We start from the raw sequence: 18,771 nt of genomic DNA, 5'->3' as shown, positions 1-18,771 counted from the left end.
AGACTCCGCTCCTCTCTCCTACTGGCCTGGTGGCTGGAGAAGGAGCCCCAGCGATGATGCAAATACTCGCAGCTGAGGCTCCCGGAAGTGCGTAAGTGGGGACAGAATACCTGTAAAAGACAGATATCCTGTCCACCCCCCCCCCCCCCCCCCCTCGAAAGGTGTCAAATGTTAGATGTGAATGGGGCCTGAAAGTGAAATTGGTTCGATAACACAAGAACAGTGAGACTCCATTCACATCTGTGTGTTTCCTTGCATTTCAGAAATGTGCTGCACCAAAAATCACAGTAAAAAATGCACCAGACTCTTTAAAAAAAAGGTCGGAAGCTTCTTTGGGGCGATTGCTGCATGTAGGGCAGCCCATTCATGTGTGATGACTGAAAACACATGTGGGAATGCGAGTTTCCACTATGCAGAGATGTGAATGGGGCTTGAATGCTGAGTGTTTCTGTCCACTCCCTCCTATGTACCTATGTATAAAGATGGCCATATGATTGTGTATTTAGTGAAAAAAATGATCAATGATTGCATTTCATTTAAAAAACGTGCAGCTGGGAGTGGGAGGGTGGATGATGCAGGGTGTGTGCTAAAGAGATCAGCTGGTCAACTCCTTCCTGTGTCATGACCTACAGTCTGTAAGGATGTAAGACAGAAGCAATAGATACATTTGGAATCATGGATGCAGCAGTAAGGTACGTGTCTGTAGATTTTCTGGAAAGTTTTGATATTTTTGCAAAAAAGGTACATGAATTCTATATTGGTGCATAGGGGAACTGGAATTTAGAAAGAAAAAAAACGTAGCCTTTAAAGTGGAACTTTGGAACTTCACCTAAAAAGGGAAGTTCCATAGGTTTTTTACTTTTATTTTTTTTAGAGAGCAGGTACCCAGTTTTGACAGGTACCTGCTTCCACTTCTGCTGGAACTGCCTAAGCGATCCCAGTAGAAGTTAAATACACCCCCCCCCACGCAGCCTCCTGGGACACATACCGTAACAGGTCCCAGGAGCAGGTCATCCATTCACAAAGTGCAGCGTGTATGTGCAGTGGGGAACTGGCTATTAAGCTGCAAAGAGTCACAGATGTCTTCCCACAGTAAACATGCCAGCACCGGGGTCCCGAAGACCCGGCCTGGGTAAGTGCAGATCCTTCGACAGATAAGTGTCCTTTTATTGTGACCTTGTGTACACTTTGGATGTTTTTACAGCTGCTGTTTTTGGCTTCAGTTGTTTTTTTCTACAGTCAATAAACTCTCCAGCATGTCATCCTATGTGTCCATGCACACATAGGCTGTTATCAGCAGTTTTTGGCTGTAAAAAAAAATCCAAAACTAGTGGGTTTTCGAGCAGGGTTCTTCAGCTGTAAAAATACTCTAATGCCAAAAAACAATGAAAAACACAAACAATCAAAACGCGGTTCACCAGCATTTTTTCTAAAGTTTTTGATTCCATAAAAAACATGTTAAAAAACTCAATTGTAAAAACCTTGAAAAACTCACTGCAAAGCAACTGGTGTTTTTATAACGTTATTATAACGTCACGTGTGCATGAGGCCTTGACAACTACAAGCATTCTTTTTTTATATGTGAAATTCTGAAAATTCAGGAATCTTGAGATAATGGAGGCAAGGGAAGGTCAGGGTAGGCAAAGAAAAGGGTGCAGGATATGATCACCAGCACCAGCACCGTGATATAGAGCACTGACACCTGCACCGTGATAGAGTAATCTGACACCAGCACCGTGACATAACACATGCATGAGGTGAATCTGGGATCGATAACTACAAGCATTCTTTTTTTATATGTGAAATTCTGAAAATTCAGGAATCTTGAGATAATGGAGGTGAGGGAAGGTCAGGATAGGCAAAGAAGAGAGTGCAGGAGATGATCACCAGAACCAGCACCGTGATATAGAGCACTGACACCTGCACCGTGATAGAGTGATCTGACACCAGCACCGTGACATAACACATGTATGAGGTGAATCTGGGATCGACAACTACAAGCATTCTTTTTTTATATGTGAAATTCTGAAAATTCAGGAATCTTGAGATAATGGAGGCGAGGGAAGGTCAGGGTAGGCAAAGAAGAGGGTGCAGGAGATGATCACCAGCACCAGCACCGTGATATAGAGCACTGACACCTGCACCGTGATAGAGTGATCTGACACCAGCACCGTGACATAACACATGTATGAGGTGAATCTGGGATCGACAACTACAAGCATTCTTTTTTTATATGTGAAATTCTGAAAATTCAGGAATCTTGAGATAATGGAGGCGAGGGAAGGTCAGGGTAGGCACAGAATCATCTCCTGCACCCTCTTCTTTGCCTACCCTGACCTTCCCTCGCCTCCATTATCTCAAGATTCCTGAATTTTCAGAATTACACATATAAAAAAAGAATGCTTGTAGTTGTCGATCCCAGATTCACCTCATACATGTGTTATGTCATTGGCCATGTGGTGGGACTATGTGTGCACAGCTAGTAATTATTTTGTGGCTGCAAATATGACCTGTAGGTTTGTACAGTTCACCAGCCCTGTGCTGTGCTGACTTCCTCCTGGGGCTGCTTATTATGAGGGGCTCCCACCATCCCTGTGCTATGCTGACTTCCTCCTGGGGCTGCTTACGGTGCAGGTGTCAGTGCTGTATATCACGGTGCTGATGTCATTGCTTTATGTCACGCTGCTGATGTCAGTGCTCTCTATCACGGTGCTGGTGTCAGATCACTCTATCACGGTGCAGGTGTCATTGCTGTATGTCACGCTGCTAATGTCAGTGCTCCCTAGAGGTCGACCGAAAAAAAAGGGGCTAACTTGCGTTTGAAAGACCTCTGCGCAAATACCGCGTCACATAAAATATTGCAACAACCGCTATTTTATTCCCTAGGGTCTCTGCTAAAAAAATATATATCATTTTTGGGGCTTCTGAATGATTTTCTAGCAGAAAATACTGGATTTTTACTTGTAAGCAACAAGTGTCAGAAAAGATTTAGTCTTTAAATGGTTAAACTGAGAACTTCTACACACTTAGTTCAGCCCATTGAAGAAGAAAAATTGTTCTTTTCTTGGCAGCCTGCCCAGAGTGAGGATGAAAGTCCTTCACTGATGCCTTCAGGCAACTTACATTGACTTCTATCACAGAAGTCTTCTGCAAGTCATAATAAGCATACTGAGCAAAGTTTTTGCCTTTAAATTCATCGCAAAGAACGTTCGTACACGTTAACAAAAATTCGTATTTCGTACGAAACAGAACGGAATTTCGGACACGAAATATGAATTACGAATTAATTTTATTACGAATCGAAACGGAACAGAACTAAACAAATTTATTGACGGCACCCATGTCTAGTGCATGGTAGCCAATCAGCTTCTAACTTCAGATTCTTCAATTAAGCTTTGACAAAAAACCTGAAAGCTGATTGGTTTTTATGCAGAACTGCACCCGATTTTGCACTCTCCAGTTTTATTAAAACAGCCCCATTGTGTCAACTGTTTTAAAGGCTGGCTATACATAGTTCATCTTTTTTTTTATTCACCCGGCAGGCTGAAGGAAAAAAAAAAAACTAAAATATTCTTCCATCTATACAAATGGGTGGATGGAGCATTCCTCCCTTCTGGGACATCCTGTTTCTGGCAATAGCACCCGCCACTGTCAGAATAAACTGATCTGGACCTAATTGGCTGTAGCAGCTGATCAATGAATTTGCAATGTGTCCTTTAACCACTTGAAAACCGGCTGTAACCGAATGATGGCTTCGGCGCGGATGTCAATTCCCAAGAGGCCATCATAAGACGGCCTCTCCTTTCCTCGCCCCCCGTGCTCGCTTATGAGTGCGCATCAGGGAAATTCTGTGTTGGCCGTGTCCCTTGGACACAGCCAACCACAGATCGCTGTAAATGGCCAATCAAAGCGGCCATTTACAGCTCGATCACCATGGCCAATGAGCGATGATCTCAAATGTAAACATATGAGATCATCTCACATTGCCGACTCTCTCTCCTCACACAGAGACCGCATGTGAGGAGAGAGAGAATCTGCGCAGCATTTGTGAGTGTGATAATACACAAAACAGTGCCCAAACAGTGCCCCATCAGTACAGTGCCCCATCAGTGCAAATTGGTGCCCACCTGTCTGCCATCGCTGATCAGTGTCCATCTGCACATCTTCACAATCAGTGCCCACCTGTGCCACCCCATCAGTGCCCACCTGTGCTACCTCATCAGTGCCCCCCTGTGCCGCCCCATCAGTGCCCACCTGTGCGGCCTCATCAGTGCCCACCTGTGCCACCTCATCAGTGCCCACCTGTGCCGCCTCATCAGTCCCCACCTGTGCCGCCTCATCAGTCCCCACCTGTGCCACCTCATCAGTGCACATCTTTTCCACCTCATCAGTGCACATCTATTCCACCTCATCAGTGCCCACCTGTGCCACCTCATCAGTGCCCATCTGTGCCACCCCATCTGTGCTGCCTCATCAGTGCACACCTGTGCCATCTCATCAGTGCCCACCTGTGCCACCTCATTAGTGCCCACTTGTGCCAATCAGTGCACATCTGTTCCACCTCATCAGTGCACATCTGTTCCACCTCATCAGTGCACATCTGTTCCACCTCAGTGCCCATCTGTGCTCATCAGTGCCGCCTCATCAGTGCAGGCTTAGCACACACCTGTGTAGTCGCATCACCACTAGAAACCAAAAGAGGCTTTTCCGCCAAAGAGGCATACCAAATACTTTCCCAGGCCGATGAGAGCAATGGAGAGCTCTCTTTTTCGGATTACCCTTCAGTCTTCGATTCTCAGTCGCACATAAATTATGAGCCAGTCCTTAGTAGTGGAACACTGAGTAACTCAGAGGAGGAAGATATTCGGCCCGCCAAACAAAGGCATTCTGGTGAGGAGGCAGTGGCATCCACCAGCACCGCAGTGGCATCCACCAGCACAACAGTACCTCGGCAAGAAAGGCCAAGGACCGATGCCAGCCTTCCCTATGCCCTTCAGAACCCCTTGTGGCTTCCTCCTAATTCAGGAGAAGCCAACATTCCCCCTTTCACTGCCCAGCCAGGAGTACAGGTGAACACAGAGAATTTTTCCCCAATACATTTTTTTATTTCATTTTTACCGAGGACATGCTATCGACAATTGTGGCCCAGTGCAACCTTCATGCCCAGCAATTTATTTTAAATAATCCGACATCCTACTATGCCCATCCCTACGAGTGGAGAGCCCTAACGGTAGAGGAGTTGAAGTTTTTTTTAGACCTCACATTTAATATGGGACAGTATGGGAAAGTAATGCCCAGAAACAGATACCTCATGATAATGAGGTCCCTTCACTTCAATGACAATACCCAGTCCGTCCCCTCCAAATGATCCAAATTATGATAGGCTTTTCAAAATTCGGCCACTTCTAAATAATTTTTCTGAAGTATTCCCTCAGCTGTTTACCCCGGACCAATACATATGTGTTGATGATTCCCTTGTTAAATTTAGTGGCAGGCTTAAAATCAAACAATTTATTCCCAGCAAAAGGGCCGCTATGGGGTGAAGGTATACAAATTATGTGACTGAGTCACAGGGTACATATATGCCTTCAAAGTGTATGAAGGGAAGGACACCCAGCTGCAACCCCCCCCTCCAATTGCCCAGACTACTTGGGATCAAGCAGGAAAATTGTTTGGGACCTCATATAACCCCTATTGGAGAAAGGCTACAATTTATACGTAGAAAACTTCTACACATCTCTGCCCCTGTTCCACAACCTTCACTGGATGAAGATGCCAGCATGTGGCACTGTAAAAAGAACCGGAAGGGCTTTCCTCAAAGTCTTGTCAATAAGAAATTGAGAAAAGGAGAAATGGCAAGTCTGCGAAACAAGGAGATTTTGGTAATGAAGTGGAGGGACAAAAGGGATGTCTACATGTTGTCTTCAATCCACAATGATACCTTTGTGGAAATCCACAGAAGGAATGGCCCCATACTAAAACCTAAATGCATCTATGATTATAATTTGTTCATGGGGGGATTTGATTTCAATGACCAAATGCTGGAACCATACCTTGCTACAAGACGGACATACCATTGGTAAAAAAAAAGTCGCAATTTTTTTTTCCCCAATTGGCCATTATTTACAATTCATATGTAATTTACAGCAACTCCACCCAAAACCCCAAATGCTTCCTTGGCTACCAGGAGGAAGTTTTCACTGCCCTTATATTCCCGAACGGTCCACCAGAAAATATCCAATCAGATGTTCTTAGTCGACCTTCCGAACGCCACTTTCCTGATTCTGCCGATTCTGTACATATCTCTGCCTGATCTAGAACTGACCCTGGACTGTTATTTGACCATGCTTCTGCCTAACCATTCTGTACATACCTCTGCCTGATCTTGAACTGACCTTGGACTGTTTGACCATGTTTTTTGCCTGCCTCATGGACTGATCTTGTACCCTGCTACTGGGCTAGTGGGATTCAACACAGGGGTCTCACATATGTGAGGGGCTCCAGAATTGTTTTTCTGGATAAAGACATTTTTTTGTTTTGTTTTCTCAGTCCTAGATTAGGGTCTGGAGACTTGGAGGCTTCAAAGAGATTTGGGTGGGAGAAGCCTCTATCCCTGTCCCCATTCTGTCCTAAACGAGGCCCTACTTCTGCCTGCTGCCTGTAGGACTTACTGCCATTATGTCTCTGCCTGTCGCACTGACCACACCACATGTTCCCTGAACTTTATATGGACAGTATTCCTGCCTGGACAATTGTGTCCGCCGTTGCTGACCAAGTCCCTGCCTGCTGCCTGGACCAGTGCTATCCTCCTGTGCACTACAACCACAGGTAATCTTTTGTTTACGCTTTGCTCAGCATAATGTATTTTGGGGTGTAATTCTTGGTATGTGCATGCCTGATGGTGTTCCTTGCATTTTAGATCTCTGTATGTGGCCAGGCTGTGTAGAAGTCTCATACGTGTGGTATCACCATACTCAGGAGGAGTAGCAGAATGTATTTTGGGGTGTCATTTAAATGTAAATGCTATGTGTTAGAGATATCTTATAAACGGACAACTTTATGTAAAAAAAAAAAAAATTCATTTTTTTTCTGCATTTTCCAAAAACTTCTGGAAAAAATGAACTGTTCAAAAGACTCATTATGCCTCATAGATTATAGGTTGGGGTGTTAGCATTCCAAAATGGGGTCATTTTGTGGGTGTTTCCATTGTCCTGGTGCTCCATAGCCTTCAAAAATTTAATAGGTGGTTGAGAAATGTGATGTGTAATTTATGCTCCCAGAACACCTGATGGTTCTCCCTGCATGCTGTGGCTCAGGAGGAGTAGCAGAATGTATTTCGGGGTGTCATTTGTGGTATACACATGCCATGTGAGAAAAATAAGCTATCACAATTTTATGAAAAAAAAAAAAATCTAAATTTTGCAAAGAATTGTGGGAAAAATTACAACTTCAAATAACTCATCATGCCTCTTACTAAATACCTTGAAATGTCTATTTACCAAAAAAGGGTTATTTGGGGGGCATTTGTCCTTTCCTGGCTTGTTAGGATCTCATGAAATTAGACCACCATTAGGGAACCAGTACATCAGATGTGATCATTTTTTTGTGATTTGCACAATATCTTGTTATACTTGTAGTAGTATAAATTGTGGCCAAAATTTATGAAGAAAAATTACTAATTTGCAAAAAAAATTCATGGAAATTAAGAAATATTCATTTTTTTGAAAGTTTTCGGTCTTTTTTCATTTATAGCGCAAAAAATAAAAAACCCAGTGGTGATCAAATACCACCAAAATAAGCTCTATTTGTATGAAAAAAGGCCAAAAAAATTATTTGGGTACAGTGTTCCATGACTGAGTAATTGTCATTCAAAGTGTGATAGCATTCAAAGCTGAAAATTGGTCTGGATAGGAGGGGGGTTTAAGTGCCCAGTAAGCAAGTGGTTAATAATTGAATTAATTATGTCACTGTGGCATGGCTACCAAGAACATAAGGAAGATTTACTATGCCTCATCCCTATGAAGTATAAGAGAGAGATGAAGACCACTGAGAGTGGGACTGTATCAGAAACAAAGAAACATGTAGAAAAGGTAAATATTGTCATTTATTGAAAATAGTTAAAAACATCAACAGTAATCACCCAAACTGCTGTGTGAGCACACCCAGCCCCTAATCCAGGTAGGGAGCCTCCAAAGTATTAACATTGGCAAATATGTAACATAATCAAAGTCACCAAATGTCGGTAGAAAGCAGGGAGCTATGAGGGGTGCGTAGCTTCACACTAGTTGAACAAAGAGGTGCTCAACATGTTTCACGTTGACAATTAACGCTTCTTCAGGAGCATAAAGGGTTAATTACAATTTCAAACCCTGCTCAAAACAAACACAGAATTTTAATAATAACAATATCACGAAAATTCTAACATTGTATTAAATATCAGTAAACCTGAATACTTACAAGCAACATATGCAGATCACGGAGAGTGAGGAACAGAGCCAATGGGTAGGTAGATATGGGGATACACCTACATAGGTAGCATATAGATTAGGTGTATTACTCAACATATATACTAGGGCTGTTACTGATTAAAAATTTCGTGTTCGAGTAATCGTTTTTTTAAAATCGATTCATCGACTAATTTCGATTAATTATAAAGCGCATACAGATCCAAATACTTTTAGCTGATCCCCTTGCATTGCAACACTGCATTAGTCAGTGGTAAATGTGGTATATACTATATACCAGTGATGGCGAACCTATGGCACGCGTGCCACAGCTGGCACACAGAGCCATCTCTGTGGGCACGCGAGAGGGTCCTGGTTCATGGTGGGGAGAACATGGCAGCAAACAGCGGCGAGGTGCAGGAAATTAACTGCACGAGTGGGTGGGTGGCTCCGCAACCTCCGCGCGGAAGGCTACAGACCTGAAAGCATGCGAGGGAGAGAAGCAAGCAGCGGCGATGTGCGGGAAACTGTCTGCACAAGTGAGTGGGCGGCCCCACATTCTCCGCGTAGTAGGCTACAGGCCTGACAGCACGCACGGGAGGGAGAGAAGAGCTTCACTGCTTCATTGTATGGCTGAAGAGGGGCACAGCATCCCTGGCACCTTCCGGAGCTTGGACTCCTCAAACCTCCTTCAACAGTGAGGCCCGGAGAACAGACTGACCATGGGCCCAGAAGACAAGGACAGGCGAGAGGCGCAGGCTGTAAGGGAGCCGCTGGATGGAACAGGGATGGAGACAGGTACCGGGCACAATTTATACACTGAATACCTGCAGACAAAGACTGGGGCAGGGATTGCAGATAAGGACAAAGCTAGAGGTCTCCCTTTCTCTCAGCTCTCCTCTTTTTCAGTCCCCGTGTCCCCCTCTTTCTGCTCCCTCTCTCTGTGTCCCCCCTCTCTCTGTGTCCCCCCTCTCTCTGTGTCCCCCCTCTCTCTCTTTCCCCCTCTCTCTCTTCCCCCCTCTCTCTCTTCCCCCCTCTCTCTCTTCCCCCCTCTCTCTCTTTCCCCCCTCTCTCTCTCTTTCCCCCCTCTCTCTCTCTTTCCCCCCTCTCTCTCTCCTCCCCTCTCTCTCTCCTCCCCTCTCTCTCTCCTCCCCTCTCTCTCTCTCTGTCCTCCCCTCTCTCTCTCTCTGTCCTCCCCTCTCTCTCTCTCTCTGTCATCCCCTCTCTCTCTCTCTCTCTCTCTCTGTCCTCCCCTCTCTCTCTCTCTCTCTCTCTCTCTCTCTCTGTCCTCCCCTCTCTCTCTCTCTGTCCTCCCTCTCTCTCTGTCCCCCCTCTCTCTCTGTCCCCCCTCTCTCTCTGTCCCCCCTCTCTCTCTGTCCCCCCTCTCTCTCTCTGTCCTCCCCTCTCTCTCTCTCTCTGTCATCCCCTCTCTCTCTCTCTCTGTCATCCCCTCTCTCTCTCTCTCTGTCCTCCCCTCTCTCTCTCTCTCTCTCTCTGTCCTCCTCTCTCTCTCTCTCTCTGTCCTCCTCTCTCTCTCTCTCTCTGTCCTCCCCTCTCTCTCTCTCTTTCCCCCCTCTCTCTCTCTTTCCCCCCTCTCTCTCTCCTCCCCTCTCTCTCTCTCTGTCCTCCCTCTCTCTCTCTCTCTCTCTGTCATCCCCTCTCTCTCTCTCTCTCTCTGTCATCCCCTCTCTCTCTCTCTCTGTCATCCCCTCTCTCTCTCTGTCCTCCCCTCTCTCTCTCTCTCTCTGTCCTCCCCTCTCTCTCTCTCTCTCTGTCCTCCCTCTCTCTCTGTCCCCCCTCTCTCTCTGTCCCCCCTCTCTCTCTGCCCCCCGTGTGTCCCCCCTCTGTGTGTGTGTCCCCTATCTCTATCTATCTGTCCCCCCCTCACTCTGTCAACTCTCTCTCTCTCTCTGCCCCCTCTCTCTCTCTGTCACTGTGCCCTCCCCTTTATCTGTCCCATCTCTCCCTCTCTCTGTCCCATCTCTCTTAGCATCTCACACCCCTCCCCCTCTCTGCCCCCCCTCTCTCTCTGCCCCCCCGTGTGTGTCCCCTCTCTGTGTGTGTCCCCTATCTCTATCTATCTGTCCCCCCTCACTCTCTGTCACCTTTCGCTATGTGTCCTCTTTCTCTCACACACCCCCCTTTCTCTCTCTCTCTCTCACAACCCCCCTCTCTCTTACACACACCCCCATCTCTCTCACACACCCCCTCTCTTTTGCTCAGCACCCCTCTCTCGCGAATTGCCGTGTTGGCACTTTACAACACAAAACCAACTTATTTATTTCAGTTTGGGCACTCAGACTCAAAAAGGTTCGCCATCACTGCTATATACAATCACCCGACAATAGTTAGTTTCCACAATCCATGACTTAAATTCACAGTTCACACAAATACGTTTTAAATTCAGACTGTAGCACTGATGTAAGTAATTTTTTTTTTTTCCACATTAGCGTGACAATCCCTCCACCTCCGGTCTAACTAATCACTCTCACCTTATGGCATGGACCCCTGTACAAACAGGTGGTCATGGAAGCGGGTATCAAAAGGGTTAACACGGACCATAAACTTCTCTCATGTCTTCTTAGATTTCAGCAAGGAAGAGAGGTCATGGGTAGAAAGAAAAGATCTAAGTGCTCACCGCTTAAAGAGGAAGTAAACCCTGATGGGTTTACTTCCTCTTTTTTTCCCTGCAAAGGTAAAGCATAATGGACTACTATGCATCGCATAGTAGCTCATTATGTGTCACTTACCTGACACAGGAGCCAGCGAAGTCGCCGCTGTCACCTGTAGTCCGCCGCATCCATCTTGGTTGTGGCGTCTCTCGCAGCTCCGACGAATGACAGCGGAGAAGCCGCGATGACGTCACTCCCGCGCATGCGCACGGGAGTCGCGTCTCGGAGCTCCGACGCTGCCATTCGGCGGAGCCGCGATGACGTCACTCCCGCGCATGCGCACGGGAGTCGACAAATTAGGCAAATCCATTCTTGGACTTGCCGCATTTAGTGCGCCTGCGCGCCGCTGTCTACGGCGCATGTGCCGTAGACAGCGGTGCCCATTTTCGGGCAAATATCTCCTAAACCATATAGGTTTAGGAGATATTACTTGGACCTACAGGTAAGCCTTAATCTAGGCTTACCTGTAGGTCAAAGTTGTTTGGAAGGGTTTACTTCCATTTTAAGTATAAGATTTAATTTGTGTTCAAACACAAACTACTCACATAAAGATGATAAAAACACAGCATGTAAAGCCGACAATCGTGTTAGTTCTGTAGGGCAGCAGCGGGTGACATAATGCGTAGCTCCTCCCCCGTGCGCGTTCCGTTCAATCAGAACTTCAACATCACCGGGCTCCTCCCCCTTCCCTTCATTAGCAGACGGAGGCACTTGGGAAGGGGGAAGGAGTCCTGTGAAGTCAATGTCCGTGATGTCACTGGATCTCCGACGAAGCTCCCTGAAGAGCTGGAAGCCGGCGGAGAGGTGAGTACCGAACAAAATAATTTTGATCGATCAAAAAAATGAATCGAAAAATGGATCTTTAATTTCCGCAGCCCTAATATATATACACATATATAGCCTAGAGTATTCATATACTTTCTGCACTACATAATGGAACCCATATGTGTATATAACACTTACAGCAAGAGGTTGTTTTATGTATTTCTTTGTGGTTTATTTGAAGCCTGACTTACTTTCAGCGTAGTCCTGGTCATCCCAGTTGGATTGTCCCAGAAGAGTGCATATACTGTCTATATTACTGATTGTATGCAGCCTTTATTCCACATGCAGTATCACAACCTCTTCCTCATGCAATTAGGGCAAAAGCACAAACATAGCCTTCTCTTTGGAGTTCCCAAGGTGCCTAGACAAGGGATACACAGACACGCACTTTAAATTGTAGAGATCCTCCAGGGAGAAAGGGGCACAAAAGTATTATGTTATATTAAGCAGGGTGAAATTTACATTATCTTCTGGGTGTAGTTAGTACTACTCCTAGTCTGTAAGCTGCTGACCCACTACTGCATAGCTCCCAACTGTCCTTGATTTTGAGGGACTGTCCCTGATTGTCCCTCTGTCCCTCTTTCCCCCTCATTTGTCTCACATTTTGGTCTGATCTATATAGTTGTATATAAAATGCACTTTTTATTTAAAAAAAAATGTTTCCCAGTGCTAAACCTTTCATCCAATTTCTAAATTGCTGCATTTGTACATTTTAAAAGCCAATATAAAGTAATTGTAGTGGTAAAAAAAAGTCCTTGTGGATTTATTTAACCTTTTTTTTAGGTTAATTCTCCTTTTAAGGGGGTGTGGCAGGGGACGTGTCCTATGCCTACATACGTTTGTTAGTAGGTGTCCCTCATTCCCATCTCAAAATGTTGGGAGGTATGCTACTGGAGATGATCAGTGGGTCAAAATGAGACCCTGCTGGTCATCTCCCTCTATAAAGTTTCATCTTCCTCTGTAAAGTATATTCCAACCGCCACACCAGATGTGTGCAATAAGCTCACCACTTGGCATGAAACAGCTTGGCCGAGGGTGCACACCCACACAGGCGGCCGTGCCGTGCATGCGCAATGCAAATGGCACGGTCCAACCAGTGCAGCAATGCAATCTCCAGAGCCAAGGAAAGAGGAGCTTCCCCTGGTGGCATCTGGAGGTGCCACACCACAAACCATAACAGGACATGACTGAGTCTAGCCCCGCCGGTAAACAAGAACGGCATCTTTAGCCGCATATCTACCCACCCCAAATAACTAAATAAGGGGGAGAATGATGGGGGAACCAATGAGCCACTCAGTAGTCCCAATACTCCTCCATGGTCCACATCTGGTACCAAAAAGACAGAAAAACAACATAGAAAGCAATTTAAAGTGCTGTTGCCACCAAAAAATAAAAAAGTGTTTAAAATTCTTAAAAAAAATTAATAAAAAATAATTGGGGAAAAAAAAAATTTTTTTTACTCACCTCTAAATACCTGTTGCTAGGGGGTCCCTCGTAGTCTACCTTCTTCCTTGCCCAGGCTGGTGACATCACTTCCCCTCATGCCGCACAGTCATCTGGGACCTGTCACGTGTCCCAGATGACTGTGCGGCGTATCACGGCCGGGTGTCCACAGTATGAATGACGGTGCCGCGAGCGGAGTGGGGAACGAGGGGGGGCTTCGTTTCCCCGTATCGCTGGACCCTGGGACAGGTAAGTGTCAGATTATTAAAAGTCAGCAGCTGCAGTATTTGTAGCTGCTGACTTTTAATAATTTTTTTTTTTTTTTTTTTAGGGGCACCCCACTTTAATACTTTTTTTTTTTTTTTACATAAAGTTTGAATATATTATGAACAACAGCTAGAGTGATGGATAGCTAACAAATTAGCAAAAAACACAGGATCATTAGAGGAATGGTTTATAAGAACAGACTTCATTTAAGCCAGTGGGCTGGGTAGCATTGCGCCTCTCTATCCAGAGTGTCTCCCTCCGGAGGATTTTTTTGTTCCAATCACCCCTCTTGGGTCTTTGGGGACCCTTTTGAGGACTATAAATGTAACCAGCAAGGTGTCAAAGCCATGGTACAAGTCAAGATATCTACTGACATCAAGCAATAAAGTGATCACACCAGTCAGTAGACATCTTGACTTGTACCATGGCTTTGACACCTCGCTGGTTACATTTACAAAGACCAAGAGGAGGTGATTGGGACAGAAAAATCCTCCAGAGGGAGGATTATAGAGAGCATATGCACTCTTCTGGGACAATCCAACTGGAATGACCAAGACTATGCTGAAAGTCAGTCAGGCTTCCAATATACCCCGCAAAACGACATAAAACAACTTCTTGCTGTAAGTGTTATATACAATTATGGGTTCCATTATGTAGTGCAGAGAGTATATGTATACTCTAGGTTATATATGTGTTATATATGTGTATACATGTTGAGTAATACACCTAATCTATACGCTACCTACCTAGGTGTATCCCAATATCTACCTACCCAGGGGGGGGGCCAAATTTGCCATTGGCTCTGTTCCTCACTCTCCGTGATCCACATATATTGCTTGTAAGTATTCAGGTTTGCTGATTTTTAATACAATAGGTTAGTATTTTCGTGAAATTGTTATTATTAAAACTCTGTTTGTGTTTGTTTTTGAACAGGGTTTGAAACGGTAATTAACCCTTTATGCTCCTGAAGAAGCCTTAATTTTGCATATTTGCCAATGTTAATACCTTTGGAGGCTCCCTACCTGGATTAGGGGCTGGGTATGCTCACACAGAAGTCTGGGTGATCAATGTGTCCATTAGACTTTTGTTGAGTAGGGACAGCTACACACTCATTGATAATTGTCTGGTCCTGCTGAACAGGCCACATTTTGAACAGTGTAGGGCTAGCTTAAGGATTGAGCATTGATTTATGGTTGAATAGGTTAAGGTATCCCCGCGCTATCATCAAGGGCATAGATTATCACTAAGGATAGGTTGCAGCAAACCACCGACGGGGGTATATACCCTACCCCCCAAAAAAATTAAGTGAAAATCAAATAAATGGTGTTGCGCTACCTTCAGAAGTTAAACTAAACTAAAGTGCCTAGTGCATGAGTGTATATTATCAATAGTGCTAAATAACCAGCTAGCAGGGATAATACCTCCTACTATTATATAAGTGTAACAAATTTGCCCTAAACCAGGCAATTACATAATGGTTCAAAAAGTATAAAGTGCCTCAGACAAGTTGAATCGTGAACAATCAAATAAGTGGATAAAGTGTCCAGTGCTTAAACATAGCAGCAAGAGCAAACAGATAATAAAGTGTCTCGTGCTTTAAATATTCATAGATCGATTAATCCATAACCTCCAATAGTGCAATAGTGGAGTATAACCAAATATCTCAAAAATAGTAGAATCAAATATAATACATAAAACACTTTTTGTAATTCAAACGTGAAACACACAGTGCAAGATTAATTAATAAGCAAAAAATGGGAGAATAGAGTCTTTATGTGGACATAAATGAATAAAGTGACCAGTGACTTATTCAGTGCTTCTCCAGATAAAGGTGCCAAAAACCGTGTATTTAACTCTTGTATCTCTCCAGTGTTCACGGCACACCAGGTGGAGTGGCCCCTTACCTTACTGCTGTAAGGTAAACAGCAGAACAAACAAGTGACAAGATCCAGGGATTATATCCCTACTCCTGGCAGGTAGGTGCTGACCCCCACGGCTGATGTTTTATACCTCAGTAGCTTCCACAAAGATCTTACTGCTCAATATTTTCCACAAGGATCTCATAGAAAAGAGAGAGGTAGGCTCCGCTGGTGAAGTACGTATGTAAATGTATTTAAAAAATGTATTGAAAAGGTACTCGCAAGACAGGTAACAGAGACAGAGTGGAGGAGCTGCGCTTTTTTAGCAGAGAAATTCTGTTGTGTTTGTGTTGAGTATTTGTACTTTACCCCTTTAAGGCAGCCATAGATGGTTCGATGGTCCCTGCTGAACCAGCTAAGATTGACTTGGGTACAACCAGCATGTCACATTCTCGGCATGTGATTATTGTCAGCCACTAGCAATAATCACTGCTCTCTCTGTGTTCTCCCAGCACAGGGAATTGACTGTGGTTACAGGAAAGAAATTCGCTCCATCTATAGCCTGCCTAAGTGACTGATTTAATAAATAAGTGCTGATTATTATTAAGGCCCCTTTCACACTGAGGTGTTTTTCAGGCGCTACAGCGCTAAAAATAGCGCCTGTAAAGCGCCTGAAAAAAGCGTCTCCTTTCACTCCAGTGTGAAAGCCAGAGGGCTTTCACACTGGAGTGGTGCACTAGCAGGACGGTGAAAAAAGTCCTGCTAGCAGCATCTTTGGAGTGGTGAAGGAGCTCCTAAACCGCACTTGCCCATTGAAATCAATGAGGCAGCGCAGCTATACCGTCGGCAAAGCAGCACTTTGCGGACGGTTTTAACCCTTTTTCGGCCGCTAGCGGGGGTTAAAACCTCGTAGCACAAACAATGGTAAAGCAGCCGATGCCTGCACCGCTCCAGTGTGAAAGGGGCCTAACAATCTGGCTATGAACATCAGTCAAACTGCATCATGTAAAAATCTGTGTCTAATATGTAATATTTAATAATTTAATGTTAAGGCTTATCATGCAGTTTTCCTATTTTTAAAACATGGAGTGTACTTACGGTCTGAAGGATCTATGCACTGAGCACCTAAAAAGGGGCAAAAAAGAAGGAAGAGTCAAAGGCTGTATTCTAAAGTGATGTATACAATAAAATATATATAAGTACGTGTGTGTATGTATGTGTGTGTGTGTGTGTGTGTGTGTGTGTGTGTATATGTATATATGTGTGTATATATATATAGTGCCTTGCGAAAGTATTCGGCCCCCTTGAACTTTTCAACCTTTTGCCACATTTCAGGCTTCAAACATAAAGATATAAAATTTTAATTTTTTGTGAAGGATCACCAACAAGTGGGACACAATTGTGAAGTGGAACAAAATCTATTGGATAATTTAAACTTTTTTAGCAAATAAAAAACTGAAAAGTGGTGCGTGCAAAATTATTCGGCCCCTTTACTTTCAGTGCAGCAAACTCACTCCAGAAGTTCAGCGAGGATATCTGAATGATCCAATGTTGTCCTAAATGACTGATGGTGATAAATAGAATCCACCTGTGTGTAATCAAGTCTCTGTATAAATGCACCTGCTCTGTGATAGTCTCAGGGTTCTGTTGAAAGCGCAGAGAGCATCATGAAGACCAAGGAACACACCAGGCAGGTCCGTAATACTGTTGTGGAGATGTTTAAAGCCGGATTTGGATGCAAAAAGATTTCCCAAGCTTTAAACATCCCAAGGAGCACTGTGCAAGCGATCCTTTTGAAATGGAAGGAGTATCAGACCACTGCAAATCTACCAAGACCTGGCCATCCCTCTAAACTTTCAGCTCAGACAAGGAGAAGACGGATCAGAGATGCAGCCAAGAGGCCCATGATCACTCTGGATGAACTGCAGAGAACTACAGCTGAGGTGGGAGAGTCTGCCCATAGGACAACAATCAGTCGTACACTGCACAAATCTGACCTTTATGGAAGAGTGGCAAGAAGAAAGCCATTTCTCAAAGATATCCATAAAAAGTCTCATCTAAAGTTTGCCACAAGCCACCTGGGAGACACACCAAACATGTGGAAGAAGGTGCTCTGGTCAGATGAAACCAAAATCGAACTTTTTGCCCACAATGCAAAACGATATGTTTGGCGTAAAAGCAACACAGCTCATCACCCTCAACACACCATCCCCACTGTCAAACATGGTGGTGGCAGCATCATGGTTTGGGCCTGCTTTTCTTCAGCAGGGACAGGGAACATGGTTAAAATTGAGGGGAAGATGGATGCAGCCAAATACAGGACCATTCTGGATGAAAACCTGTTGGAGTCTGCAAAAGACCTGAAACTGGAACGGAGATTTATCTTCCAACAAGACAATGATCCCAAACATACAGCAAAATCTACAAAGGAATGGTTCACAAATAAACGTATCCAGGTGTTAGAATGGCCAAGTCAAAGTCCAGACCTGAATCCAATAGAGAATCTGTGGAAAGAGCTGAAAACTGCTGTCCACAAACACTCTCCATCCAACCTGACTGAGCTTGAGCTGTTTTACAAGGAAGAATGGGCAAGAATTTCAGTCTCACGATGTGCAAAACTGATAGAGACATACCCCAAGCGACTTGCAGTAATAGATTTCGTTCCACTTCACAATTGTGTCCCACTTGTTGGTGATTCTTCAAAAAAAATAAAAATGTTATATCTTTATGTTTCAAGCCTGAAATGTGGCAAAAGGTTGAAAAGTTCAAGGGGGCCGAATACTTTCGCAAGGCACTGTATATGTATATATATATATATATATATATATATATATATATATATATATATATATATATATAACACACACACACATTTTGTAAAGTTTTAGCTGTATATGCTAACTGTAAAATATCGAAATAAATAACTTCCATTGTTTTCTTGTTTTCCTGTGATCTATATATAGTCAATCACAGTTTGTTTAGAATTGGTATGTAATCTGTGCACAAACTGCCTTTCAGGTCTTTTGCATGTACCTAATTTAATAAAATATCTCCCACACTTTCTTCTATACTCTAAAACCAACTTGCAGGCTGAACAATAAACATCTAACAGATTTCTCCATCCACACATGAATGAAGCTCCAGCGGCTGCCATAGTATTTTGACAGCCAGTTCCACCAGCTGTCAAAATATCTGGACATCAGCTGCATTTGTTTGGATGTAGTCTCTGTTCCGCTGACAATTTTCTAAAATTTGTCAGTC

The 18,771-nt window shown here is 44.2% G+C and overlaps 1 protein-coding gene across 2 annotated transcripts in view; it reads right to left on the bottom strand.

The window, feature by feature from the left end:
- LOC143982409 (uromodulin-like) overlaps positions 1 to 18,771 on the bottom strand; it is a 140,541-nt gene that overhangs the window by 110,841 nt on the left and 10,929 nt on the right. For both annotated transcript variants that reach the window (XM_077481081.1, XM_077481079.1), the window contains exon 2: positions 16,609 to 16,635. In XM_077481081.1, the coding sequence (XP_077337207.1) occupies positions 16,609 to 16,635 (27 nt within the window). The remainder of the gene's footprint in view (positions 1 to 16,608; positions 16,636 to 18,771) is intronic.

The sequence above is a fragment of the Lithobates pipiens genome, unplaced genomic scaffold (genome assembly GCF_037356315.1).
Source record: "Lithobates pipiens isolate NorthernLeopardFrog02 unplaced genomic scaffold, aLitPip1_a1.2 Scaffold_16, whole genome shotgun sequence".
Taxonomy (NCBI): Eukaryota; Metazoa; Chordata; class Amphibia; order Anura; family Ranidae; genus Lithobates; species Lithobates pipiens.
The sequence above is the reverse complement of the archived record's forward strand: the minus strand, read 5'-3'. Positions and strand labels throughout refer to the sequence as shown.